The sequence below is a fragment of the Ailuropoda melanoleuca genome, chromosome 13 (genome assembly GCF_002007445.2).
Source record: "Ailuropoda melanoleuca isolate Jingjing chromosome 13, ASM200744v2, whole genome shotgun sequence".
Lineage (NCBI taxonomy): Eukaryota > Metazoa > Chordata > Mammalia > Carnivora > Ursidae > Ailuropoda > Ailuropoda melanoleuca.
The window spans coordinates 59,695,431-59,715,326 of NC_048230.1; the positions used below are offsets into that span (position 1 = coordinate 59,695,431).

The following is a 19,896-nucleotide window of genomic DNA, read 5'->3' on the forward strand; positions in this document are numbered from 1 at the left end:
GGGGGGGGGGGGGGGGGGGGGTGCTGCAGAGGGAGAGGGAGAGAGAAACCTTAGCAGACTCCCCACTGAGTGTGGAGCCCGACCTGGGGTCCAGTCCCATGACCCCAAGATCACAATCCAAGCTGAAACCAAGTGTCGGCCGCTTAACCAGCTGCACCATGCAGGGGCCCCTGTTGGTCTTTTTATTATCACTTCGCAGACACTCTTTGTAAGATGAAGGAGACTCCCCTTTTCTCTCTCGTACGAAATGTTTAAATACCTCATTCCTTTGTTTTCTGATTTCAGTTTATAGTTTGTTTTGCTGATTAGAAAAAAATCTTCCCACCCCAGATCGTAAAAATTACTTACCTACATTTTCTTTTCATATTTTTAGTTTTTTTTTTTTTTTAAGATTTTATTTATTTATTTGACAGAGATAGAGACAGCCAGCGAGAGAGGGAACACAAGCAGGGGGAGTGGGAGAGGAAGAAGCAGGCTCATAGTGGAAGAGCCTGATGTGGGACTCAATCCCACAACGCCGGGATCACGCCCTGAGCCGAAGGCAGACGCTTAACCGCTGTGCCACCCAGGCGCCCCTCATATTTTTAGTTTTTTTATTATTATGTTTCAGTCTTTAACCCATTTGAAGCAGACTTTGGAGTAAGACGTGAAGTCAAGCTCTTTTTTTCTTACATGGTTTGCCACTTGTCCCTTTCCCGTAGGATTTCTTAGTCTTGGCCTTCTTCGTTGTGGGAGCTGTGCTCTTCACTGTGGGGCGGTTAGCCTTATCCCTGACAGATAACCCCAAGGGGCCAGTACCACCCCCCCCCTCCAAGCATGATGACCAGTGGCTGTCTCCAGACATTGCCCAGCAGCCCCTGGGGGGCAGTATCGTGCCACCCTGGTCTTGTTAAGTTTATTTCCAGTTGCTGGGTGGGGCTGGGAGAGCCAGAGCGTGCTTTAGAAAGCACACACACTGGGGGTTGCACAAATGAGTGGCGGCAGCACTGGGTCGCCCGAGTGGGGCCAAGCTTTGAGGCCCTGAGGTAAAGGGCCCTGAACACCAGCCCCTCGGCCCCAGATCCTGCTCCTGATGCCCACCGGGTCCATTACAGGTGGCCGTGGTGAAGTCAGAGGACGTGGAAGCAGAGTTAGCGTCCCCTGGGGGGCAGCCTTCCCCAGCAGGTGCCACTCCGCAAGTGGTAACCCTCCACATGGCAGAGCCAGGGGCCAGTGTGGCCGCAGAGAGCCAGCTGGGCGCCCCTGACCTGCAGCAGATCACCTTGGCACCTGGGCCATTTGGTGGGACTGGCTACAGCGTCATCACGGCACCCCCCATGGAAGAGGGGACATCAGTTCCTGGCACACCTTACAGGTGAGACCTGCTGCCCGCGAGGCCCCCTTTGGTCACTGATAGGTATGCCGGGAGGCCTCAGATAAGGGCCTGCCCACCCGAGCCTAGTTGGCAGGAGGCAAAAATCCTAATACATGTAACGTAATTAGCCATAGGAGTCATATCTTTCTCAGGGACGTTCAGGAACTCACCTAACCCATTCTCATGAGATCCATGTCTCTCTCGTTTTACAAGCAAGGAAGTAAGCCAGGGACATTGAGTGACTTGCCTAAAGTCAGACAAGCAGTAAGTGAGGAGTTGACCCTTTGGTTCTGAAGTCACGTGCTCTTTGTTCTGGGTGATCCCTGAGAGGTTGTCCAGTTCTGAGCTTCATGGCAAGCTCAGGCTCCTTGCTGGCATGGAGGCCTGGCAGCTGCCCTTGGCTTCCTCTACACTGAGCAAGTTTGGGGTAGAAATATTTGTACGCTCACGGAACTCCTGGGTGGTCTGAGAAAGCCCTTCATCCAAGCACCGAAGTGCCACAGTACACGGCTAGGATGGGAATCCGGATCCCTGGGCGGCCAGCGGGCAGCCCAGTCTCCACGTGTGCCGTCCGTTCTTGGTCCCGGAGTACTTGCCGGTCCTGGGCTGGAGCCCTGGGGCTCTCCGCCTCACTGCTGCCCTGGCCCGCCCTTCAAGGTCGCTGGGGGACTACTGTTGAGCAGGACCGTACATTGGACCTGCAGTCACCATTTATGGAAGAGACCGTGAGGTTCAGCTGGAAAAGGGCAGAGCCAGAATTCAAACCAGGGAGTCCACCTGTGGTGGCAGTCACCCCTCAGTTGATGACTTTCTTGGGGAAGGGGACTCCTGGGGCCTCCCATCCCCTCCTAGAACTCACTCCTCCCCTCTCTGGTGTCCACAGCGAGGAGCCCCCAGGGGAGGCAGCCCAGGCTGTGGTTGTGAGCGATGCCTTGAAAGAAGCCGGCACCCACTACATCATGGCAGCGGATGGGACCCAGCTGCACCACATCGAGGTGAGGCTTGGGGTACCAACCCCTCCCCCATTTTTCGGCCTTCCCCCGTCCTCCTCAGTACCTCATGCTCCCCCATCTCTACAGCTGACTGCGGATGGCTCCATCTCCTTCCCAAGTCCGGATTCCCTGGCCTCTGGGGCCAAGTGGCCCCTGCTACAGTGTGGGGGGCTGCCCAGAGATGGCCCTGAGCCCCCATCTCCAGCCAGGACGCACCGGGTGGGAGACCCCCAGGGCTCTGCCTCCCCACCTCCTGCGGCCAGCAAATCCCTGAGCCTGGGAGTACCGCCATCGCCGCCGTCGTCCGCAGCCACAGCGTCATCCAAGAAGTTTTCCTGCAAGATCTGTGCTGAGGCCTTCCCCGGCCGAGCCGAAATGGAGAGTCACAAACGGGCCCACGCCGGGCCTAGTGCCTTCAAGTGCCCTGACTGCCCCTTCAGTGCCCGCCAGTGGCCCGAGGTCCGGGTAGGTGCTGCCCCTGTGCCTCCCCTGGCACTCATTTGGCCACTTGTTTGTGTAACAGACCTTAACTCAACAGCCTGAGCCAGACTCTCTCCCCCTTCTAGGGTCAGAGAGGACTCCGCGAGGTCTCAGCATTCAGGGAGCTCAGTCTGGTGGGGAACCCATCCAGACGGGCAGGGTGACTCATGCCCAGTGGTGTCCTGGGGTGAACATAGTGCAGATGGCAGAGCAGACAGGGAACGGGTCGTGTGGACTTGGGGTGCTGGCCGCCCTGGGCCTGGAGGGGCAGAGGCGCAGGTGCGGTGGCAGGAGGCGTGCTTAGGGAAATGCAAGTTGTCTGAGATAGGGAGGGCGCAGGGTACGGGGAAGCTGGTGGAGACAGTGTGGAGAAGGTGAGGAGGGCCAGGTTCTGGGCGGGAGTCCTTCCCCCAAGGATTACCATTTCCAGATGCCACTGTGCACTGAATCCTCACAGCAGCTCAGTGAGGGGAGCAGGGCCCAAACCCTAGAACGTCGGGGCTAGAAGAGCCCTTCGGAGGTTCCCTCATCTGAACCTGTATCTTGCATTTACACCAGGGTAAACCGAGTCTGGGAGCAGGGACAGGATTCTCTAAGTGACCTAACAATGGGGCCTGGGACTTGTTCCTGTCTCCACACACAGCAGCACCAGGTCTTGGTCTGCTTTATACTTTACGTGGCTCCTCTCCACCTGAGGACGTGCCCTGCCAGCTCTGTCCGTGAGGTGCTGTGTGTGGTCCCCCAGGCAGCGCCCCGACTCTGCCCCTTCTCCAGGCCCACATGGCGCAGCACTCGAGCCTGCGGCCCCACCAATGCAGCCAGTGTAGCTTTGCCTCCAAGAACAAGAAGGACCTGCGACGGCACATGCTGACCCACACCAACGAGAAGCCCTTTGCGTGCCACCTCTGCGGGCAGCGGTGAGGCTGAGGCTGGGCGGGTGGGGGCTGCAGGGCATGCGTGGTGAGGCCGCCCCTGAGCCTTCTCCCCCCCCACCCCCCCCTTCAGTTTCAACCGGAACGGGCATCTCAAGTTCCACATCCAGCGGCTGCACAGTCCTGATGGGAGAAAGACAGGGACACCGACCGCCCGGACCCCAGCCCGGACCCCCACTCAGACCATCATCCTGAACAGTGACGACGAGACGCTGGCCACACTGCACAGTGAGCTGCGCCTGGGGGACCAGGGCGGGGGGCCAGGGCGTGTCAGTCCCAAGTCCCTGTGTGAGCACCCTCCCCTCTCTGCCCAGCTGCACTCCAGTCCAGCCATGGGGTCCTGGGCCCAGAGCGGCTGCAGCAGGCCCTGGGCCAGGAACACATTATTGTGGCCCAAGAGCAGACAGTGACCAATCAGGTGAGCTCCTGGGCTGGGAGGTCACAGGCTGGGGTGGGAGCACACAGAAGTGAGGCTAGAGCTGGCTTGGTCCTGGCAGGAAGAAGCCACCTATATCCAAGAGATCACCACTGCGGACGGCCAGACAGTACAGCATCTGGTGACCTCCGACAACCAGGTGAGCACCTCGGCCAGCACTGCCCTCCCTCCACCTGCCTAGGCCCCGCTTCGGGGAGGAACCGCACTTTCCAAACCACCTCTCCCCGGGTCCGTGCTTGCAGCTGCCGTCAAAGGTGGGTGTCCCTGGCCCCCTGCTCGGTCTTCCTCGCTGAGCTCCTGGCCTCAGCACCTGCCTCTGCTCCACCCTTCTCCAGGTACAGTACATCATCTCCCAGGATGGGGTCCAGCACCTGCTCCCCCAGGAATATGTGGTGGTTCCAGAGGGCCATCATATCCAGGTAGGTCAGGCCTGGGCAGGGGTGGGGAGTGAGGTGAGGACCGTATAGCCTCCTCGCTCATCATGTCGCCTTCCTCCCTCCAGGTACAGGAAGGCCAGATCACACACATCCAGTACGAACAAGGGGCCCCTTTCCTTCAGGAGTCCCAGGTAGGGCCTTTGGCGGGGAGCAGATGGAGCTGGGGCACAGGCAGAGCTCCTCCAAGGCCATATCTCATTGGTTTCTCCACTCTAGATCCAGTATGTGCCTGTGTCCCCAGGCCAGCAGCTGGTCACACAGGCCCAACTGGAGGCTGCTGCACACTCAGCCGTCACAGGTATGGGGTGGGAGCCTGACGACCATGGGGACCCAGGCCTAGCTTCTGGGGCCTCAGGCTCACCGTCCTCTCCCCTCCCCTGGCAGCGGTGGCCGATGCCGCCATGGCCCAAGCCCAGGGCCTCTTCGGCGCAGAAGAGGCGGTGCCTGAACACATCCAACAGCTGCAGCACCAGGGCATCGAGTACGACGTCATCACCCTGACCGATGACTGAGCCCCGCGGGCCCAACACAGACCGTGGATATGGGGGGCCAGCCGTGCGGGGGTGGGGGAGGACCCACTGGGACTCACCTCCCTGTTCCACCTAGGGTCTCCAGACACTGAGCAGCCGGTATCCTGTCACTCTAAGAGAGCCGGACCTGTGCTGCTGGGTTTAGGGGACAACCGTGGGCCCCAGCCAGGACATGCTGGGTGCCCTAGCCTGCAGGCAGGCTTTGGGGAGAGAAATTTATTTTTGTTTGGATGGACCCACTGGCCCCTCAGTCTCAATAAAGGGACCAGAGTCCAGTCCTGACCATCTTACTTTTGTCCGCAAGGACTTGGGAAATGGAAGGAAGGAAGAGCCTGTTACAGCTCATGAGAGCTGCCTAGCCCCACAGTGTGGCCCGCCCTGCCTAAGTGTGGGGCAGGGCAGGCCCGTAGGGCAGAGGCCTGATACTGGGAGAGATGGCTGAGCTGGTAAGAACCCCCTTGAGCACCTTCAGACTTCCTCCCCCTCTCCTGGGCCCCAGAAGAACATCTGTTCCATGCCTAGAGGTCCTCAGAGGGTCGCACTGTCAGCAGCCTATTGGCATGGAGACCATACCCCAAAACCCATGGTGGCTTAGAGCTGCTCTTCCTACTGACCCCAGACTGTGAATCCTAGCTGTCTGCCCCCTCCCTGTGGCCGCTCCAGGTCAAGCAGGAGTCTAGCTCTCTGCCTGGGCACAGCCCCCAGTCCTCTGCCCCCTGGAGGTAGGAGTACTGGCCTGGCTGTGGGAGTCTGGGGCCTGCAGATAAGACGCAGGACTCTGGACTCCAGACTGGCTAGACACAGGCAGAGGCCACCAGAGACCCAGTTATGGGGCCAGCAGGGCAAGAAGTTAGACACTGGAGCCCTGGGCTGGAGTGTGAAGGCCCCAGGGGGTCATAAGAAGGTGAGCCTGGATACAGAGGATGTGGTTCCAGGACTAGCTCCAGGTTCTCGCCTTCTCTGCCCTCAAGACCCTCACACATTCTTAGGGGGGTTTCTGTATTTCCTTTTACAAATGAAACAAGATGGCGATAAGATGGTAGGGATTGGGGGGAGGAAGGGAAGGGACAGGACCTATTTACACGGGAGTTGGAGTGAGTTTGAGGTGAGGAGTTGGGGGATCGGGCAGGGAGGGGGAGCCCTGGCAGAGCCATAATCTTCCTATGACACTGGCAGCCTGAGTCCTGCTGCCACCTCAGGGGGAGGGTCCTGGGGTCTGCTCAGCCCCAAGAGGCCTGAGTCCCAGCAGTCCATACCAGCACCCTGGGGCTCCTCCTCCCCGCGGGATGTGTTAAGTGGGGTGAGGCTCGCGGCTAGGGCCCTGTTCTCGGCCCGAGTCCCGGTCCTTGTTCTCGGAGGAAGAGGAGGAGGAGCCGGAGCCATGGCTGCGGCCTGACTGCCGGTAGGCTGTACTCAGCTCCTGCAGCCGCTCAGGCGTCGGCCCCCACTTGGCAAAGCCAGGGTCGTTCTGTAGGAAGAGCACGGCCGTGTTGTGGACGGCCTTGTAGTGCATTTCTTCCCTGTGGACGAAGGAGCAGTTCAGGGTGGGGCTTGGCCTGGCGTGATCAGCCTGGCCCTCCTCCTCCTCCACCACCCCCGCCCCCCTGCCCTCCCCGGGCACCCACTTCTTGCAGACATGCTGGGAGCCACTGCGGTACTCGTGTTCGAAGGCAGGCAGGACCAGCTGGTGGCGTTTGAAGCGGCTCTGCTCCATGCGGGTGAGCGCCGGCGTGGGGGGTTCTCGCCACTCGGGGATGAACACGATGAAGGACAGGGGCTCTGGTGAGCTCTCGAGCAGTTTCTATGGGAGGGGGCACGGGGTGGACATCAAAGGCTGCCCTCCAGGTGGCTGGCAATCTTGCTTGCCACCCCCACCCCCCACTCGCAGCAGCACACCCACCTCGAAGTGAGAGACCATGGCATCCATGAGCTCCTCGCAGAACGGAGGGTTGGCCTCAAAGGAACCACTCAGCGGGGAGAAATCCAGGCAGGGCCTGGGGACAGAGGTGAGCATTTTAAGTCCTACCAGGACCCAGGCCCTCCACCACAAAGGGGTGCTGCCCCCAAGCTGTTGAAGGGATGGGCCCTAGTCAGGCCATAGGCCAACATTCACCCTTCATTCATCCTGGGACGAGGTGTGGCCAACTCCACTGAAGGCTGAGGATGGAGAGGCTCAGTGACTTGGCCACCAAGCCACTTAGTGGAAGGGCTGGGGCTCAAACGCAGTTGGGACTCCGCGGCCAGCACGGCCAAGCCCCAGCCAGGAGTTCCCCGGCTGCTGAGCCTTCCCTCTTTTTGGCCCAGGCCTGTCTTCCAACTGGAAGCTGCATCTCCTCCTTTCACCCGTGCTCACTCTCCACTCTCGCGCGTTAGTCTGTAAGGTCTCGGACATCTAAATTACCACTTCCCGTGCCCTCAGTGCCTGGACCATGTGCTCCTACCCCGACCTGGGCTAATTCACTGAGAAACCCACAGGCAGGGTTAGGGGCTATCAAAGGCTCCTGGAAGTATAGCGACCAGTCAAAGGTCACACAGCTAGCAAGGCATGACGGCAGGACTACATCCAACACTGCCCTATTCCCAAACCCTGAAGCATTAGGAAGTAGCCAGCCCAGGTGGGATCTCTGCTATAGAGGAGCCCTTCCCGGGCCCGGGCAGAAGGGCCCCAGCAGCCCCCGGCTCTCACCCGCGAGAGCCGAAGTAGCCGTCTGTGTCCGGGAAGGCAGAGCAGTACTGACGGAAGTAGCAGTTGAGGGGCGAGGCGAAGCACTCAAAGCTGACGCCGAAGAGCCGGTGGAGGGCCTCAAAGACGTGCACGGGCAGCGATCCCTGCAGGCCTGTCCCCTCGTAGAGGCCCACGCCAAACATCATCTGCACAGTGGCCACCGTCAGCCTCGGGGGCTCAGCCCTCCCCCGCCCTCTGGAGGAGCCCTCCCCTGCTGCCCCAGGCCTGTACCTGGTACCGTCGGAGGAGACACCAGACTCGGGGCAGGAACCTCTCAAAGGCAGAGTCGTCAATGCAGCTGTAGCGGTAAAGCAGCCACTGTGGGACAGAGAGCAATGGCCTTCAACAGCGCTCCCTCCCTCCCTCATCACTGGCCTCCCGCTGAGGACCCTGGCTCCAGAAGGAGTCAGCCCTCCCTCCTCCCCTCTGGGGACCTGCCTCCCCTTTGCCCCAGCTCTTACCAGCTTGCTGAAGTAGTTGCGGCTGACCTTGACCATCTCTCCCTTATACCGGATGCAGACCACATTATTCTCCATATGCATCTCCACGCTGGGCATAGGGGGTGCAGACACGGCCAGCCGCACTGGGTAACAGTACACCAGGCGGGGCTCCACTTCTGGGGCCTCCACCTCCTCTGCGGGCAGGGAGAGCAGTGAGGGGCTGCCTGCCCCAGCTCTGCTAATTCTCACCCCGACAGCCTCAGTGCCTACTGCATGCTGGGTGCGTCCCACGCGTGTCCCAGTAACCAGGGGAGGTAAGTCTCGTCCCGCAGAAGAGCAGAAGGCAGCTCCGACGGTTTGGTAACAACGTTAACAGCCAAGCAGTTGGCAGAGGCAAGAGCTGGTGGCTTGGGTCAACGTGCTCTGTACTGACACAGGCCCCCAGTTTGCCAGACAGGAGTAGGAGAACTACATTGCTCTCCTAGGGATTACGATACCTTACTTAGGGAGCTTTCTGGGCCAAGCACTCTGAGTTACCCCCGAGTTCACATAGGGGCCTGTGGCCAGGCACTAGACCGTGGTGTGGGGAGCCTGGGGCTGGCAGAGAGATGTAAACACAAGTCCACCTCACTGCCTACCCCCAGCCTGTCTTCACCACCTTCTGGCTCCCCCTTTCCCCAGCCCTTCTCCAGTTCCTACAGGAGGGCTGAAACCCCTGAGCCCAAGGACAGCAGGTCCTGCCCCAGACGCTACTGGGGGAAATGGGCTTCCCCAAACCAGCCTGTGGCCTGGAGGCTCAGCCTCGCCTGTCCCTTCAGTCAGGGCCTAGGAAACAGAGTTGACGGCCTCACCACTGGCTCCCTACCTGGGATGTTGTTTTCCTTGAGGATGGCAAGGTGCTTCTCCCGGATCCGCTTGACATACTCCAGGGAGATGTGGTAGATCTTACTGCAGATGCCCTCCACGGAGTCCTTAGCTGCGGCTGACACGTGGGGGCCGCACTGCCTCCGCAGGTGCTCCAGGCGGTCCTGGAGGAGACACTCCTGATCAGGGCTCTAGGGGGCTGGTGGGGGAGGGCTGGTGGGTGCCAGCAGTCCTCGTTTTGAAACCAGCTCTGCTACTCAACTAGCTGTGTCCCTTGGACCAGTCCCTTGGCATCTCTGAATCTTATTCCTCAACTGTTAAGGGAACACAAAATACTCACCGCATAAGGCAGTTTGAGTATCAAATGGGATCATTCCCATTAAGGGCTTAACCAGGCCCCTGGCATAAAGCAAGTGTCCAATAAATGCCAGCACCTACAGTGGGGCTTACACTGCACCAGATCCCATAACTGCCGGGGACACAGACAAACCAGGCACAGTCCCCGCTTATAAAGCATCTGCCATCTACCGGGGGAAGAGACCATTACAAAATGGGGTCCTTGGTCACTGCAGATTTGAAATCTGAGCTTTTAGCAACTGACGAGGCTTTAACTAGGCATTTGTCGTTTTGCTCAATCACACGTGTAAAAGTGATGAGTGAAAATGAGTCACTCTGGCTAGTGAGTACACCTACCTTTGTCACTCTACGTGTCAAGTACAGTTACTATCGTGAACTGCGAAACCTTGTCTCTTGTGAAAAATGGTCCTGAAAAGAAAGCCCATTGCTAGTGCTGGTGGGGAGTCACAGAAGTGGCGGGTCTGGGCCAGAAAACACAATCGCTGTGGACACAGCAACGCAGGGCACCAAATCCGGGGCCTGCTCTTCACTGTGCTGAGCGCACACACCCGAGCAAAGGCAGTTTGTGTCCAAAAGTCTATTCAAGGGAGATGTCTGACATCCATTACGTTGAAAAGGCAGTTACTTAAGGTGTGTGGCCGAGCACAGGATTCCATTAAGAACCTTAACGGAGACTGTCTTTAGGACGGAGCCAGGAGCCTGGACAAACCTCTCTACAGGCGGGAGTTGGGGGACCGATGAGCATCAGAGGTCTGCTGAACAGCACAACGGGCGGCCTAGGCAGGCAGCTGGAGGAAGGAGCCATAGAGCATTTCCGCCGGCCTCCTCACCCGGGGCACTCACCATGTAGTCCTCCTTGGAGGCCGAGTGGTCCTTCCGCAGCCAGCTGAAGGTGTCCTCCACATTCCATTTGACCACCTTCCTGCTGTCGGGGGACGCACTCCTGCCGGTTGAGGGCGCATAATGGAGCCAGCGGTCGGTTATCTGCCCCACACTTGCTCCCCCTACCCCACCTGCACTGATATTTGGCCATCAAGGCCTCCCTCGCAGCCCTTGGGCTGCCTTTGGGAGCCGACCCTCCTCCTGCCACCAAGAGCCATGACCGAGCCCCATGAGATGGGCCAGAGAACCCGGGACCTCCCCATCCTGATCACCCACCCAGCCTATGGCGGGCAGGAGAGAGCAGACCTGGATTCAATGAGCCGCCTCGCAGCTTCTGCGTATTTAAAGAGCAGGCGCTTGGCTTCCTCCCGGAACTTGATTCGAGATAACCTGGGACAGGGAGCAGGCGGATGTGAGGCCTTCTACAGAGGACTGGCCACACACGCCCAGCACCCCCCACCGGGGTTGGCCCCAGCTGTGGGCCTGTACCTGATGGGAATGTCATTCATGATTTCACGAAACATGGAAGGTGACACGACTGGTTCACAGTTGCTCGGCAACAGGGGGTCAGAGCCTTTATCCACGACCTTGCGCTCCAGCATCCAGCGGTTGAAAGATTCTCGAGGGGGCTCGATGCCTGCAGGACAGACAAGCCGGTGAAGGTCTGGCTCAGCCGCCTCCCTGCAGGCCCGGCACATGGGAGGTGTGCAGGCATCAGGCGGGCCGCTGTAAATGGCACAGCCCGCTCTGTCAGGAGCGCCTCCCCTAGGCAGCATCTCCCCAGGTAGACTCTGAGAATCTCGAGCTTTCTACAGAGTGTTAGTAAATGTTACTTAGGGGAAAAGAGAAACACTACATTTTAGCAAAGTTCAGCAGGCTTCTTTGCTAAGGAACAAAAGCCGCAGCCTCCTGAGGACTTCCCACTCCACTTCCTCCTCGGAGCAGCAATGCCGCGAGGTACAGGTACTTGTGTTTCTCTGCCCGCTTAGAGACACACAAAAAGGCCTCACGCGTACCTGACAGACAGTAAGCATCCTGGAAGTGTGAATGATGGCTTCTGCGGTTACTGATGCCAGCCTTTCTGTGAGCAGTTAGTGAAGCTCGGGTCCAGCAGGCCTGCCCCCTGCACAGCCCACGCTCTCAACCGCTAGGCTCCACTGCGCCATTCCCCCGCCCAGGCGCTCAAGCCCAGCTCCTGGCTGGGGGGAGGGGGGATGGAAACAAGGGTCCCAAGGCCCCGGAGGCAGTTACCCTCTCGCTGTTGGCACAGCTCCCGGTAGTGCTGCCGGAGCTTGAGGATGAGCTGGGAGCGAAGCAGCTCCACCTCGGGGTGCGGGGGCAGCACCTCTGAAGGGCCCCGGTGCTTGATGACAGCATTGGTCTGGATGTCCAGATCCCAGTACACCCTTGGGGCACAAAAAGGAGCAAAGAGGAAAGTAGAGGAAAGGGAGGAGGGGTGCCCGGCCTGCCACCGCACCCCACGGTCCCGGGCGGCATCGAGGATGGATGGCCCAAAGCCAATCAGCGGGGGACTCACTCGGTGGGTCGGAGGAGAGCTGCCTGCTGTTTATCTTCAGGGGATGTCCCCCACATCTTCAGCGTTGGGGTTCCTGGGATACTGGGGGAGCTAGGCACCGATGGGCCTGTGGGTGTCATGGGGATTTCAATCTAGAGCAAAAAAGCAAAAGGCACCAGGGTCAGGAGAGCTGGCCTACGGCTACTGCACCAGCGCAGCTGGAGAGCTGTGCCCCAGGCCCTCTCCTGACCAAGCTGCCACTGCCCAGCCCTTGCTGGGAACCTGCTGGCTGCCCACCTGGGGCAGCCGCTTACCAGCCACGTCCTCACAGCCCGCAGACACTCACCTTGGGCTTCTTCACGCCATTGCCGCTTGGCTGCTCTTCCGAGAGCTGCCGCTTTCGGGGCTTGTTCTCGGCCGGGGGGGTTTCCACCAAGCTTGAGTCTTGGGGCAGTGGGGTCGCATTCAGCCCCAAAGGGTCCGACTGGTGGAGGGAGACCAGCAGAGTTGCAATGGGGGGCAGTGGCTTAGGAGTCCCAGTAATATAAAATCCTGATGCCCTCCTGCCCCCTGCTCCTACTGCTCCGAAAAGAGCAAAGGGGGCTGGGATGCAGAAAGAACGTTGGGCTCCACTCCTGCCTGCCTCTTGCAACCGTGTGACCTTGGGAGAGCACCGTCCCTTCCTAATTTCCTCGCCTTCAAAATGGCTAAACAGACCCAACCTCCTGTTGGGAAGATGATTCAATGAGTCCATGAATACGACCAGTTTAATAGGACATCTGGCATGAGAGGAACCCTCTGTACATGTTAATTTCTCCTCCTTAAACACGAGAATGAGAGGAATAAAGGAAAAAACTCAAGCCCTGTGGATGAAATTCCTTTGGTGACCCCGAGAATGAGGGATGGTAGGCAGGGTGGCCCTTAAATCACATTGGGTTCGAGTTCAGCTCTGCCGCTTACTGGCTCGAGGTCATAGGCCAGTCCTTTCCCATCTCTGACCCTCAGTGTCTTCATCCGCAAAATGGGGGTGTCAATTGGCTTGATTATGCCCAGTGAGGAAAGTCACCCCACCTGATAAGGATCGAAATGCCCGTTCCTGCCAGACGGCAGCCCTCACATGGACATTTCCGTTCCTAGAAACTGCTTCTCCCCTCTGACAACTTTCACTTCACTAACTTTGTCACCTTAAATGCTAATTCAAGGAGAAGCATTCCCTGTTCCCTCCCCGCGAGCGGACCAGGGTCCCTGGTGTAGCCTAACACTAGTCTTCATGCACGTGCCACACTGCAATCCTGCGGGCTCCTCAGTGCACCGCGGGCCCCCCCGAGAGTACAAGGGCAGGACCAGTTGCTCACAACTGCACCACAGGCACAGTACCCAACAAGGAGTTCAAGTTCAGTATCACAATTACAATCATCTCTTTATGTGTCAATCTCCCCTATTCGAGTGTAGGTTCCACGTGCGTGTCATTGTATCCCCAGGTCCCGAGACGGAGTTAGGCGCATAATAGCTGCTCAAGATAGATTTGGGGAAGGCCCAGATGCTAGAAGCTGCTCTGGAGCCCTGCCCTGGGCTGGCACTCACGATCACGTCATGCTGGCCCAGCACGGGCATCTCCCACAGGGACTGGTTGGTGAATCGGTTGAAGTAGTAGGGACGGTTCTCCCTCCGGCTCCAGCACTTCTCCCAGCCCGCATGCACCAGCTCCTCTGCAAACAAGCACGGAACCCAGCTGGGGTCAGGGCTGCTCCTGAGGCATCCTTCCTACCCGCCACCCTACCCTGCCCCTCGCCAGTACCTGGGAGGTCCTGCACCAGGCGGATGGGCTTTGGAGAACAGGGCTGGCTCTGGTTGGAGGTGCCCGGGGAGTGACTCAGCAGGGACGCTTCCTCCCGGGGACTGCCGTGATTCTCATTGGCCATCTCAGCACCCACACCGGACCTGCCACACAGAGGACCGAAGGGTGTCAGGCCAGCAGGGCATGGAGGTCAGCTCCACCCCTCACCCACCAATTACAATCCACTGAGGGCTCCATTGACCACTTGGAGACATGAAGAAATCAATCTAGTCCTGTCCCTGGAGGGCCAGTGTGGTACCAGAGGAACCCTGGGATCTAAGTTGCAGTTCCCTCTACTGTAAAATGGGTGCACTCCTGTTGTTCCTTCTGCCCGACATACTCTCCCCAATTCTCGGCCTCACTTGTCAGGACATTGACACGCTCCAGGAAGCGTTCCTGGACTCCACCCCCACCCCCAAGGGAGGTGGTCAGAGCCCCTCCGCAGGGCCAAGAAAACCTCCACTGTGGCACTCAGTCCTATCAGCTGGGTTTGTCTACCCATCAGATGGTCAGAAGAACTAAGTCCAGTTCATCTCTCCAGTGCTCAGCAGGGTACCTGGACCCAATAGGAACTCTATTCAATCTGCAAATATTTACAAAGCACGGAGTGGCAGAGAAGACAGAATAGGGTCTGCCCTTGAGAAGCTATTCCCACAAAAAAGAACAGTAAATCCTCCTCTTTCCTGTCCCTATCCAATGAAACCTAACTGGAGCAGAGTGCGGCCCGGAGGGGACATGGCATCTAAGTGGCTGCCTCATTCTGTGCTTCAGGACAGGAAACAATTTGTTGCTAAAGAAACCAGAGGGACTGAGAAGAAATATCTAATTCAGTCCTTCCTAATCCTCAGGTGAAAATGAACTTTAAGTACCAGGAAGCAGGTCAGCTCCTTCAGATTTGTATTCCCCATGACCCGCACCCAAAACACATCCAGCACAAGCCTCGATGGCCAGTGATTCCCGACCTGGCTGTTCACTCCTAGGGGCCCAACTGAGATTGGACGGGTGATCCCAAAGTTGTTCTCAATATGTCACAGCACCCAAAGAAATCATTTACCCACAAAAAGAGCACAAAGGCATGTTGAAACATCAGTTATCTTTGCTTGCTGAAATTTTATCAACTCATTGTGGTCACACTGATTATCTCATGATGATCAGAAGTTCTGATTGGCTGTTGACAACATCATAGGAATCACTGGGACATTAATTTTATTTGTACACTCAGTCATAGATGTCTTCATTAATTTGGAAAGGGAAAAGTGAACGGTTACTTTGTTGGTACAGTTTGGTAGTAAAAAATGCACAGAGCAAGAGGACATACATACAACCAAAGGGGGCCGTTATAACAGAAAGGTTCGGAACCACTAACCGAGGGGAGAAAAAGCTTGATTCTCTGGGGAGGAGGGATTCCCGGTGCCTTGGGGCTGAGCCCATACGTCTCAAGCCTGAAAAAGGTCCCTCTTTTTCTCACCCTCTGGGGTCTGCAACGCTAGCATGAGAGGGTTTTCTTCTCCGACCGGATGGACCCCCACGTCACAGGGTCCCACAGCAGCAGGGGGGAGGCCTGCAGGAAGGCTCAGCACAGGTGGGTGGGCTGGTCAGCAGTGGAGTGGACGGGGGCCCAGGGAATTCCTTGCATCAGCAACTGCAGAGCAAACAGAAGAAGAAAGAGTCACGGACCTGTGAAATGCTGCAGTGCAGGGACAACAGCAAGATGGCAGCGACACAGAGCAAGTCGGGAGCCCCCAGGACAGGGCGGGGGACACTGTGGGAGACCTGGGGATTTAAGGGACGAAAATGATACTTCTCAAACTTTGCAAACCAAAAGGTTCACCTTCACGGACTTGCAGCTTGCGGTCACACGGGCCCCATGTTGAGGAGGGGCCTAAGCCTGGTTTCATGCTCTACAGTTGCTGTCTCGAAGTTTTTTTTTTTTTCTTTTTTATTTATTTATTTGACAGAGATAGAGACAGCCAGCGAGAGAGGGAACACAAGCAGGGGGAGTGGGAGAGGAAGAAGCAGGCTCACAGCAGAGGACCCTGATGTGGGGCTCGATCCCATAACGCCAGGATCACGCCCCGAGCCGAAGGCAGAAGCTCAACCGCTGTGCCACCCAGGCGCCCCTGTCTCGAAGTTTTTAATACATTTTTAATAAGGGGGCCCGTGTTTTCATTTTGCGCACTGGACCCCACAAATTGAGTAGCTGCTTCTATCAACCAAAATAGCCCTAAGACAAGAGAAGAGTGAACATACCATTTGGCCCTTGAACAACACAGGTCTGACCCGCGTGGGTCCACTTACAGGCAGTTTTTTCAATCCAATGTGCTATTATAAACGTATTTACACTTGCTTATGATTTCCTTAGTAACATTTTCTTTTCCCTTTGTGACTTTATTGTAACAATACACTGTATAATACACATAATATACGAAACCCATGTTCATCCACTATGTTACCAGTAAGGCTTCCGGTCAACAGCAGGCTATTAGTAAAGTTGTGGGGAGTTGAAAGTTCTACTGGGATTTCCAATTGTGCCGGGATCGGTGCCCCTAACCGCTGTGTTGTTCAAGGGCCAACCGTACATATCACAGCTCCAGGGCACGCTCCCAAGCCACCCACAGTGAGCGAAAAACACACTTCCTTGAATCAATCTTTTAAAACCACAATAATCATACATGCAATGCATTATGTAACACAGCACGTTCATCTTTATTGACAGTTTCCCCAACAAATATCGTGTGACACTGATGCACCACGTAGCTGAACTACGCAGAGGGAGCAAGAACAGCACAGCTTAGAGGCCAAATGGGGACAGTGCAGTGTTTTCAAAGCCGACTGCGCATCACGAGGGCTTGTCAAATAATTCAGATTCCTGGCCCTCACTTCACGTCCTAGGAGTCAGGAATGGGGAGGGGAAATACACAACAATTTGTACTTTTTAAACGCATCCCAAAAGGTGGGACTGGGAAACGGGATAACAACTTTAACACCGCTTCAAACCTTTACCAATTTTTTACGATCAAAAGAGTTTTTTTAATTTCCCAGTTGAATTGGAAGCAGCAGGTCGGCGGCCGAAGAACCCGCCCTGGGTTTGGGCAGACCCGAGGTCCAGGTCCTTCAGCCGCTTTCCGACTTACAAACAGGAATCATTCGACCTCTGAGGTCTCTATACGTAGAGCCTAGCGTATTGTACACTTTAAGTAAGAAATAACTCTATTATTAAGATAGTGTTTTTATTTATCCAAAGGCTCCCCGGCCCCCACGCATACCGCAGTCTGACAGCGCGGACCAGCTTAATAAACAACTGTATCTGCGCAACCCGAGGAACCCACCAGAAGGAAAAGAACCCGGTTACGAGATTGGAGAAAGATGGGGCGGGACCATCTCAGTAACGCACCAATCAGGAACCTCTGAATCAGGAGGGCGGAGTCAAAGGGCTTGCAAAATGCGCAGGCGCGGGGGCCGCTCAAGGAGGGGGCTCCCCCCACCCGAGCGCGCGCACACCTTCCCCTCCCCCCAACCCCAGCGGGGGCGGGCTGTTTGGCGCGCGCGCGCCGGCCCATCTCCCGGGCTCCGCCCCCCGCCCCACCGCGCGCTCCCGCCCCCGGGCTGAGGCGACTCAGAGTCGGAGCCCGACACAAAGGCGGTGGCGGCGGCAGCAGCGGAGGGGCCCCAGAGGCCGCTCCGCCCGCGCTCTCCGGGCCCACCTCCCTCACCCAAGCCACCGGCCCGGCCACCCACCCGCGGGCCTAAGATGGCGGCGGCGGCAGAGACAGGGCAAGCGGTGGCCCCGAGCGGAAAGCGCCGGAGGGGCAGCGCTGCCCGGCTTCGGATCCCCGGACCCCGGAGCGGCTCGCGGCGGGACCATGGCTTCCTGGGGCTCTTACCTGCCCGGAGCGGACTCGAGGGGACGCGGCTACACGTTCTGCTAGACCTCCTGTTTTGCCGCCTCCGCCTCGCCCTCCCCAGCGCCGCTGCCGCCATCTTGTGTCCCGGGCCGGGACTCCGCGCTGCGCATGCGCTGGTACCGCCTCTGAGGGACCTCGCCGCTGCCGAGCCGCCATCTTGAGTGTGGCAGGACAGGCCGACTCTACAGACCCTGCTTGCTTTCGGCCCCCTCCCCTTCCTCCCGTGCTTCTCTGTTGCTCCTTGCGGGTCTCAGGAGGGCACGGGAGCTTCGCAGTTTGTGGGGGTGTGGACTAAGGAAGGAACGAGCTCACAAGCACGCTCCCTGCCTCAGTTTCCCCCCCGCGAGCACAGCTGCCGGGGCTGGAGAACCTGGGTGGGAGGTGCACCGCCTGGGCCGGACTGAGAGTGCGCACCGGGGGGCGCGGGGCGGGCTGGGAACCTACGGGCGCTCGGCAAAGGCGCCGACCCGGGGGCGGAGTTGTGGTGACGCTGCTCTGGGCGTAGCAGGGACCTGGGTCCTAGCTCCGGCGGGGCTCTGCCACTTAAACGTCCAGTCGCTTGCCCTCTCTGGGCCTCTGTCAGGAATGTTTTCCGGCCATTTTCCATGTCCAGGGTGCATGCAAATCGAACCTTCCCCCACTGTGAGGCTACGTAAGTTACAAGTGCTCAAGAGAGTAGAAGAAACTCAAAAACAGCCGTGGGAGACATAAAAAAGGGCTTTGGCAAATTTAGGAAATTAACTAAATGCATCAGAGGGGCTCTCCCAGCACTGACATACCTATGGCTACTAGTTGCGGTGCTAAGCCCCACTGAGCGCTCAGACCGGCAACAAAAGTTAGCCCCAGCAGGAGATGCCGTTGCTAGGTACCCCACTGCCGGCTCCCCGCCTGCTTCTTGGGTGGGGGCGGGCCGGCTCGCTAGCTCCACCTCCCTCGTGCCGCCTTAGGAAACCTTTGGACTCCACAGTAGCTTGAGAGGAACGCAAGGTTGCCACCTGCTGTTGGCCTGGCGCTTCCCGAGCGGAGCCAGAGGCTGCAGGTACCCGAGCTGGGCAGCAGCCTCCGCCGTCCGTGGTGCCTGGCCCCGTGTAGCCGGCTGGGCTTGGGGGAGTGTCAACAAAGCCGGAGGCAGTCGTACGAACTAGGGTATTCATCAGTCCGGCTCGGTTTCGAACCCTGCTCCTCCATCCCAGGTGTGTGGCCTTGAGGGAGTTGTTCCACCTCTTTAAGCTTTAGTTTCCTCTAATGGAAGCTAAGTCCGCCTGCCTCCTAAAGGTTTGGTGAGAATTAACTGGGCTGACGCCTGTGAAGTACTCAGCACATGTGGTACCTGGCATTTAGTAAACGTTAGCTAGTACCGCCTCGCAGGGTCATGAGGATCGCTCCGCGGAGTTTCGAGCCCTCCAAAAATACACCTGCCCAATGAGGTAGGTGAAGCCAGTCCTGCCCTCACAGAGCATTCTGTTCACTCGGGAAGCTTAATAGGAGATCAGGTGCCTGGTCCCCACCTCACACCTACACGAGGGACCAACATGTTCTGCTCTCCCTGGGACAGTCTTGATTATGTCTGCTGTCCTGGCATAATTAGTAATATTGCCTCCTTTCTCAAAAGTGCCCTGGTTTGGACAATAAATTATATGGTCACTCCAGACTTACAGAATGCCCAGTTTTGCGAGCTCCCTGTCTAGTTCTTATTGACACTGGAGTGTGAACACCATATAGTCACTGCGGTCTGTTCCTCTCTTATGCTTTCAAAGTATCTTTTCAGTTGTTGCTCAGAGGCTCCCATCCCGAGTGCCTCTTCCTATTTTACCATGTAATCCTCTCCAAGAACTCTGAGAGGAGAAATGATTATCTCAAGTTGACCCACGGGTAACCCGAGGCTGCGGGGAAGGGTCAGGGGTCAAGTAATTGTACGAAGTATTAGAACTGGGGTCTTGAGATCAGGGTTCCCAGCATCAAAATCCAAAGCTGACACCAGGAAACCACACTGCTTCCCTCTCTTGTGGGGATGGGAGTCTGGACTTTAGGGAAGTGACTTGGCTGAACCCACACAGCGGGTCCCGGACAGCTCCACTTCGGACTCACAGTGTTAAACACTGCTTTTCGCCTTCGTCTGCCCCCCCCAGACTGGTTCCTCCCAATGCACTCCTCACATCCCCCTCTCCTTATTTTCTACATACAGTCAAAACCAGCCTCTTCTCCCCAT

General features: G+C 57.6%; 2 protein-coding genes across 5 annotated transcripts in view; one reads left to right on the forward strand and one right to left on the reverse strand.

Annotated features, from left to right (window-relative positions):
• The window catches only part of ZNF335 (zinc finger protein 335), a 20,682-nt gene extending 14,402 nt beyond the window's left edge, over window positions 1–6,280 (forward strand). For all 3 annotated transcript variants that reach the window (XM_011235859.3, XM_019808820.2, XM_019808821.2), the window contains 11 exons: window positions 1,095–1,354; window positions 2,238–2,349; window positions 2,434–2,811; window positions 3,601–3,743; window positions 3,832–3,986; window positions 4,073–4,176; window positions 4,256–4,333; window positions 4,530–4,613; window positions 4,697–4,762; window positions 4,848–4,929; window positions 5,016–6,280. In XM_011235859.3, coding sequence (XP_011234161.1) covers window positions 1,095–1,354; window positions 2,238–2,349; window positions 2,434–2,811; window positions 3,601–3,743; window positions 3,832–3,986; window positions 4,073–4,176; window positions 4,256–4,333; window positions 4,530–4,613; window positions 4,697–4,762; window positions 4,848–4,929; window positions 5,016–5,143 — 1,590 coding nt within the window. In that variant the 3' untranslated portion in view covers window positions 5,144–6,280. The remainder of the gene's footprint in view (window positions 1–1,094; window positions 1,355–2,237; window positions 2,350–2,433; window positions 2,812–3,600; window positions 3,744–3,831; window positions 3,987–4,072; window positions 4,177–4,255; window positions 4,334–4,529; window positions 4,614–4,696; window positions 4,763–4,847; window positions 4,930–5,015) is intronic.
• Window positions 4,042–18,073, reverse strand: PCIF1 (PDX1 C-terminal inhibiting factor 1). Of its 2 annotated transcripts, none has more exons than XM_019808822.2 (17): window positions 17,667–18,073; window positions 15,149–15,424; window positions 13,744–13,886; window positions 13,530–13,654; window positions 12,292–12,429; window positions 11,967–12,097; window positions 11,681–11,835; window positions 10,919–11,066; window positions 10,736–10,819; window positions 10,391–10,490; window positions 9,192–9,354; window positions 8,348–8,520; window positions 8,118–8,204; window positions 7,848–8,032; window positions 7,062–7,155; window positions 6,787–6,962; window positions 4,042–6,681 (listed from the first exon to the last, which is right to left on the reverse strand). In XM_019808822.2, exons 2-17 carry the CDS (start codon window positions 15,211–15,213, stop codon window positions 6,453–6,455), a joined length of 2,196 nt encoding a protein of 731 aa, XP_019664381.1. In that variant the 5' UTR covers window positions 15,214–15,424; window positions 17,667–18,073; the 3' UTR covers window positions 4,042–6,452. The 2 variants fall into 2 exon arrangements, with proteins under 2 accessions (XP_019664381.1, XP_002928101.1); XM_002928055.4 differs by having other exon boundaries at window positions 6,453–6,681; window positions 15,251–15,424.
• Window positions 18,074–19,896: the final 1,823 nt, after the last annotated feature.